Consider the following 8,182-nt stretch of genomic DNA (forward strand, 5'->3'; position numbering starts at 1 on the left):
AAAACCCTTTGTTTTAAAGATGCACATTGCATATTATTGCAAAACTTTCTTGGAACATAAGGCTGTAGCCCGTGCCAACACAGAGAGAGAGCGAGCGAGCGAGCATAAAAAATGTTTGGATCATATTAGATTCAAACATGCCCACTTCAGAATTTGTTATGGCCATGACATGCCATAACACCAGAAGATAATTTTGTGGATGTAAAGACACTCTGCATATCTTAAGTGTGCTTGCCCAAGCACAGTTACAAATCATAGAATCATGGAATAGTAGAGTTGGAAGGGTCCTAGAAGGCCAGTGGGGCCAACCCACTGCTGTTGCAGGACACCAGTTTACACCATCCCACTCAGATGGCTGTCCAGTTTCTTTTTCAATGTCTCCAGTATTGGAGAGCCCACAACTGTTTCCACTGCTGTATTGCTCTGAAAGTGAGGAAATATCTAGCCTGAATCTGGGTTGTTGCAACTTGAATTGATTATTCTGTGACCTACTCTCTGGTATCAGTGAGAAGAGATCTTGACATTCATGTTTGTGACAGCCTTTGGGGTACTTAAAGAGGGATATCATGTTTCCCCTCAGACTTCTCAAGGTTGAACATACCCTGTTCTCTCAGTCTCCCTTCATAGGGCAGTATTTCCAAACCTGGATCATTTTTGTTTCCCTCCTCTGGACCCTTTCTAATCCTTCTACATCTTTCTTAAGTCTTGGTGCCAAAACTAGACACAGTATTCTAGATGAGGTCTGACTAGTGAGGAATATAGAGGAACTACTACTTTGCATGATTTGGAAGTAATACTTCTATAATTCTGTGCACTTCGGTGTTTAGTCATGCCGGCCACATGACCACGGAGACTGTCTGCAGACAAACGCTGGCTCCCTCAGCTAGGAAACGGAGATGAGCACCGCCCCCTAGAGTCAGGCATGACTGGACGTAACGTCAAGGGGAAACCTTTACCTTACTTCTATAATGCATCCCAAAATAGCATTTGCCCTTTTTAAGACTGCATCACATTGTTGGCTCATATTTAGCCTGTTCTCAATAACTCCAAGATCTTTTCCTTTTCAGTCCTGTTGAGCCACATATTCCCCATCTTGTATCAATGCATGTGGTTTCTTCTTCTAGGTGGAGGACTCGGCACTTGTCCTTACTGAATCTCATTCTGTTGCTTTCAGTCCAGTGTTCAAGTTTATCAGGATTGCCCTGCATCTTAATTTGTCCTCTGGATTGTTTGCTATTCCATTCAGTTTTGTATCTTCTGCAAATTTAATTATTGTTCCTTGTACTTACTCATCCAAATCATTAATAAAGATGTTGAAGAGCACTGGGCTTAGAACCCTGTAGAACCCCACTAGTTACATGCCTCCAGTTTGAGAAGGTGCCATTGATAAACTCTCTTTGTGTCCAGTTTAGCAGCCAGTTTGGGATCCACCTAAGTTTTTCTGTCAAGTCCACTTTTTGATAATTTGTTTATCAGGGTTCTGTGGAATACTATGTCAAACGTTTTACTAAAGATGAGATAGATCATGTCCACAGTAGTCCCTTTGTCTTCCAGTCTTTTTGAGGGAAGAAAGATGCTGTGAATCAAGCATTGACAAACATTCATTCATTCATTCATTCATTCATTCATTCATTCAGTATTGCACCTAAAGTTGTATGTGCTGTTTAGGAATTTATGAGCACATGTAGTCCCACCAGGGGTAAAATATAACTGCTTTAGTTAACTGTAAAAACTATTGTCACTGGAGGCAGGGTGGTCTATTGTGTTTGGCAGTTGACACTCACCAAGTTCTATGAGCAGAATTGTTTATATTTTTAAATTAACTGCATATTTAATGGCAACTTGCAAATGGTCCATAGCATTCTCTTTAGATCTGGATTGAGATCATGGCTTAGGCATAGAGTCCCAGTAGTGGCTTTGACGTTCTTGGTTACAGTAGCAACGCTGAGCAGACTACACCTTCCAAGACAAACATGGGGTGTCTGTCTTGTAAGGTGTTTCTCTCCCAATGTTGGGGGCACACACTATTTGGCCCATGACTGGGGTGCCAAAGTAGGGCTCCAGTGGTTGTGGCTATGTGCCGTCAAGTCCTCTCTGACTCATGGTGCCCTTATGAATGAAAGCCCTGCAAAATATCCTGTCAACAACAGTCTTGTTCAGCTCTTGTAAAACTTCCTTTATGGAGTCAATCTATCTCATATTTGGTGTTCCTTTTGGTTTTCCTTTCATTCTTCTTTCACTTAGCATGATTGTCTTCTCCAGAGAGTCTTGCCTTTTCCTGGTGTGTCCAAAATATGACAGCCTCCATTTTTTAATTTTTGATTCTAGGGAAAACTTGTTTTGAATTGTTCCTGATCTGTGTATTCAAGCTCAAATTACCTTTGGCCATTGCAAGGGAGGGATATGGAAGTGCATATAAATAAATATATGCTATTGCTTATGCTTATTTTCTTTCATTTAGGATCCTGAGGTAAGCCACTTTGTATTAGTGGCTGGTGAGCCACTTAAGGAACCGGTGGTTCAGTATGGTAAATATTAGTTCATCAGATCCCTGGCGTTGGGTTATAGGATATCTTTTCATCTTCAAAATGCATCGTAGGCAACTATGTATCCTCCAGATATTTTGGACTGTAACTCCCAGCTTCCAGGGCACACGATGGCTGGAATGTATAGGAGCCAGGGCTTTTTTTTGTCATCGAACGCACCGGAACGGCATTCCAGCACCTTTTTTCCAATGGATTTTAGGAAGTGATTTTGGCGTAGCAGATCAGCAGCAAACATCATTAACATAGCGCCTGCAGGCTGCTTTTGTGTCTGTGATCTGCTATCTGATAGTGAGAGATAGCTTCTCTGGATGCTGCTCTGCTGCTCGGCTTGGGATTGGTGTGTGTGCTTACTGCCAATGTGAGTTCTGGCACCTTTTTTTTTTTTTTTTTTTTTTTACAAAAAAAGCACTTATAGGAGCTATAGTGCAAGGGCATTGGGTTGCCTGCCTTCACAGATAGTGATACAGGAGTCCCTTCCCCCCCTTCCCTCGCAAAGCCCACTGCTCCTATAACTGATCACTTGTTATAATATGAGATATGAAGCATTGATTAAGTCTTGGAGAACCTGGCTTTAGATCTCATTTTACAAACAGATAATATTGTCTTCAACATCTAGATTAACCTTTAGTCAGGTATCTCAGTGCTAAATGCAGTTAGGGTGCAGTCCTATGATATTTAAACCAAAAGTTATAGTGCTGAATGGGGAATGCCTGGGAGTTGTAAGACTTTTTTCTGCCTAAACATCCATAGACTTGCCTCCTTAAGTGGGCAACAAACAAACATTCTTACAGTTAATGAAATGTTAGGCAGATAGGTTCAAAACAAAACCCTGTTTTGCTTTGGCAGCAAACAATTTATTTTACTCTGCCTACTAGCTATAATGGACTGAAATTTCTGTAGTATGAGTCATTGTGCTAGTAAGGTTATGCATTGAGATTTCAGCTCTCAGTACAGCCGAGCCTTGGAAATATATTTGGAGGACAAAAGAATATAAAGAAAAGCAGGAGAGGGGAGGGCACAAATATAATGAAGCTTGAATCTAGCTGCAGAAAGCCTATAGTTCAAAATACTATACTAATGCAGATGTTAAATTGCTCCTGTAATTTAAGTATGCATGACTTATCCTAGGTCCCTTTGTGATGAATACTCAGGAGGAAATTCAACAAGCCATTGATGACTTCAGGAATGCAAGGAATGGATTCGAGAGAGCTACCACTTGGAAATCTAAGATTGGGAACTAATGACCTGAGGCGTCAGAAGTGAAACTGTTCAGCTTTTCATATTAGCAGTTGTATATACTTCAGTAGTTTTTGTCCTCATTCGTGAATTACCTCATTCTTTCAGTGGAGTCAGACGAGTGCATCTGATGGAACCCAAATAAGGTATCTGCAATATGCATAGAACAAAGCTTTTAACTTTTAGCAGTGCTTTAGATGAGCACATTGTGAAACAAATATATAGATGGTTTTTTGTTACTTTGTTAGCAAAAATACACTAACTTTAAATACACAATCTCATAGCCTTTGTTTGTAAAAACATAGTTTTAATAAGTCTTGAAACAGGAGCAAAAAGTTACAGTGCGCAGGCTACATACTACAAGGTTGGAAGAACTACTGATAGTGTGCGATACTATTCAAGATTATGTGCTGAAGTTTCATGTTTCAGGTAATTGTCCTTTAAAGTAATGGTATTCCACATCTCGTCAGTCAGTTCGGCAACTGCTACACCATTGGCAGGGACAAAATGGGATAACAGCCAAAATGTGACTGTGTTTTCTACCAGTGTCTGTATCAGATTTAAGTTGCAGGCTTCTACTGGCTTCCATGGAGGCTGTGAAAAAAGTTTCAACACAGAGTTGAATTACAGCTCTCTCCAGCTCAAAACATTGGCTGTTCTGCTGCTGTCTTAAAAGGAAGCTAACATGGAACTCCAAAAAACTTCAGCAGATTTTAACTTTTCCTGGACCACAAATGAATATTGAGTTTATCTTTGCATTTAGATAGGAGATGGATTGAGCTTGTGAACTAGAATCTTATTATCTTGCTTCTGGAAATATTAACTCAAAAGTCATATTAAACATATTTTGAAAAAGCATATTTTTTTCTAAAGAGCATCAGCAGGAAAGAAAGAACACTTCTTAAATGAGTGCTAGTCAATTTTTTTAAAGAAACAGCTGGTGCCGTTGTTTACTTCTCTTATATATTCTTCAAGTTTACAGCATAGGGTAAAATTCTGATTGTGCATTTGAAAAAAGCACTTCTTAGAGAAATGTATTTTGAAACAGTTTCTTCCCCAGCTATATGATATCAATGGTATAGCAAGGTGTGGATATTAAACACAAGGATGTATAGGCTGTGGACAACTATAAACATAATTGTATCTTTTCTACATCTGTTGCAAGGTTCTGGATCTGTAAAGGTAGGTGGGCTTTAATTTTATTATACTCTGTACTGAAGGGCGTACATGTTTTGGGGCTGCATGGCTTTTCCTGTCTAAAATGATAATGGGAGTACAATGACATCTGGGTTCTCTCACAGGGAGGCTGTGACATATTGTATAGACATGCAGACTTTTCTGCCCTGTGGATGCCTATGGGAAAGATCTAGATTCATGTGTAATTTTTCCTATAGAATAAATTCAACTTATGTTCTATTTGGCTGAGTTTAACAAAAATAAATATGTAATATTTTAATGAAGCCACATTTGCTATGTTGCTTGATTGCTACTTGGGCCATTAAAATATATTGGTTGAGATCATTGGTGTCTGTAGGAATTTTCCAGGTAGGGGAAGTGGCAAAGCTGCACAGCAGTTTGTGATTGTAATTCATGAACAAGACACCTGTGCTCTTTTCTAGTGTGCTCATTTTTTGCTTACTGTCACATGTCATGACATTTAGACGCCATGATAAAGTAGTAGAAGGCCTTAGGAACTGAAGAGCAGCAGACTGTTTTATTCAAATCTGATTTGGGGTGAGGCATGAAAGATACAATTGTACAAAGAGAAAAGAGAGAGAAAATTAACCTAATGCACGGTCAAGCAGTCTTAAGAATCTCCTGTATTTTCTGGCATTACTGCCTTTATCATAACATTAACTAGTCCACATGACTCACTATAGAATGATTTCCATCTTCTACGAGACATTTGTGAATATTCTCTGGCATGGTCTTGCCCAAAATGCTGCCTTCCAGATGTTCTGGATTGCAACCCCAACATTCTGGAGCATTGGCCATCCTGGCTGAGGCTGGTTGTAGAGTCTCCTGAAGGGAGAAATGAATATACTTGATTGCATTTTAGGATTACAGAAAAGCCTGGACTACTGGCCTTACTCTTCATGGTGTTACCAGACACTTTTTGTATCAGTTAGCAATGCAATTTTTGCATGGCTTGAATTTTGAACAACATCCACATCTTTTGCAATTTCACTTCCTGTATATAGGTTGCACATTTTATCAAAGCCCTGATAGAATAATTCTGGTATGTCTGGTGATCGAGCAGCTATAAGATCTGGTTAACAGACCTATCCAGATGGGTAGTCCAGCTTCTGAGGAAAGTGTTTACTAAGGAAACTTTTCTGTTTTTCCAGCTGGTACACCTGATGTCCAGACAATAGCTTTCCACCCATAACTGAAACCCAGTTTCAGCCATGAACACCTCCTCCCTTGTAAAGGCCCTTTGAGTCAAAGGAATATTGGGGTGGGGTGGGGGGAAGGTGACCATTCAGCTGCAGCTACCACTAGGCTGTACTGCATAGGCAATGCACGATAGGTAACTTCTATGGAAGCAAGACAAAATGAAAAATGGAGATAAGTTCCATTTGGATCTCCTGCAACAGCTAAAACTGGTAGGTTCTTTAAAGATTTTACATATACCTATTATTTATTACAGTAGTTCATTCTAATCTTAGTAAAGTGCATGGCTGCTACAATGGATTGTACAGCCACATCTATATTTTCCTAAACACTAAGAACACTGGACTACACCACAGAGTTGTCGTGCATTACTCCAACACAATTGCTCCTCTGCAAAACAGGCATTACATCTCGGGACTACTTTGTAGGGGTTGTGAACTCTAGTCACAGTCCTGCCTCCTGTAATATGAGTATAATCGTGATGAACCTTATTTGCTGCACACATTGTCTAGGTATTTTTTAAGAAAAGATGTATAAATTCAGAAAAATACATTAATGTGGTCTGAGATAGAAAGATCATGATCTCCTGCCTTTGCTGCTGCTTCGTTTTTCTTGTTCTATTTGGTCTGGCTTGGCTTGGCTTGGTTCAGTAGGCACATCAATGCTCAAACCTAACTATGAGAAAGTCCCATGTTTCTAAATTGTTTTTATGAGACTGCAAATACTTTCTAACAAGGCTCAGAAAAGGGTTAATGCACCCAGATAGTGGGTGTGTTAATCATTGCTATGACCCCAGTCATTGGCTAAAAAAGGTAAAAGGTGTGTTCAGGTTCGTTTCTTACAAAAGGGATAAGGCAGAATGGAGCTGCACATCTTGCCTCATATCTCATGTCATTCAAGGACAAGTTATGCGTTAAGAAAAGAAAGCTCATGAGCTAGAGATTATGGCCTACGCCTGTGGGCCCATTGCTCTTTCCTGCAGTGAGCATGGAGGAAAGTCAAAATCCTCCTCCTCATGTAACAGATTTTCTACGCAAGGCTTTCAACCCGCCACTTTACCAAGGCTCCTGTTCCCAGATTCTTGGTGGGATTAAGATCAGCTCTGTTGCACAGGATTCTCTCTGGGCTTTTCCTTTCTCTGCCATTTGTATGTTCCATTAAACAACCACACAGTGACACTGGGTATAATTAAAAACAGAATCCAGGGATATAGCAGATTTTCTTCATTAGGAAAATAAAACAATAAAATAGGAAAAAAAGAGACCCTGAATTTGCCAGGATCTCAATTTGCTCCGATTGGCAGGATCATTTCTGGAGCCAAGTTCTCCCATCTCCAGATGGCAGAGGGCAGTGACCTTCACCAATTCTGCCATGTCCCCCTGAAGGCTGTTCCCTAGGTGGGGAACCTCTAGACTGCACTCTGTGTGCATGCACATGTGCATGCGTGCACATACACCAGAAGAAGGGCCCACTGTAAGAATTCTACCAGTGGGATTCTTCATGGATCTTGGTCCTATATGTTAAAAGAAGGGATTTCTCCATTCATGGATGCCAAGGAAGGATCTGAGCCTTTTTATAAAACATTTTCTTTCAGTGTTGAAAGCTTACAAAATGAAGTGCTTTTGTTGCACTCAATGTATTTGATTTTTATTAGCATTGTCTAATAATTCAATTTATTAGCTGCCAGTATTTGTGCCGCACTTCTCTAAAGATTTGCATATTACCCAGAAGCATGTTCACAGAACCTGTAAGAGGTTTCTCTTTCTTGAAAGGAAATCTGACTTTGCATATAGGTTCTGGTACTCCATTTATCTCATTTGCCTTTGCACTGATCCTCTTCAAAAAGAATAATGTTTGCAAATACATTTGCTCTTCCTTCTACTCTTCAAGTTCTATTTCTCTGATTTTTTTTTCTTTTACTGGGGATGCTGACAATTTCTTTAAGGAGGATTCTTTTATTGCTATGGAATGGCTGCATGCTAGTCTAGTCTGTATAATGAAAACAG

At 39.9% G+C, this 8,182-nt stretch overlaps 1 protein-coding gene across 1 annotated transcript in view; it reads left to right on the forward strand.

Moving 5' to 3' along the window:
* Nucleotides 1–4,672, forward strand: part of PIR (pirin) — a 33,128-nt gene extending 28,456 nt beyond the window's left edge. The window contains 2 exon segments of the mRNA XM_044430943.1: nt 2,462–2,528; nt 3,675–4,672. Of these exon segments, the coding sequence (XP_044286878.1) occupies nt 2,462–2,528; nt 3,675–3,787 (180 nt within the window). The 3' untranslated portion in view covers nt 3,788–4,672.
* Nucleotides 4,673–8,182: the final 3,510 nt, after the last annotated feature.

Source organism: Varanus komodoensis, unplaced genomic scaffold (assembly GCF_004798865.1).
Source record: "Varanus komodoensis strain SLA01 unplaced genomic scaffold, ASM479886v1 scaffold1, whole genome shotgun sequence".
Classification (NCBI taxonomy): Eukaryota; Metazoa; Chordata; class Lepidosauria; order Squamata; family Varanidae; genus Varanus; species Varanus komodoensis.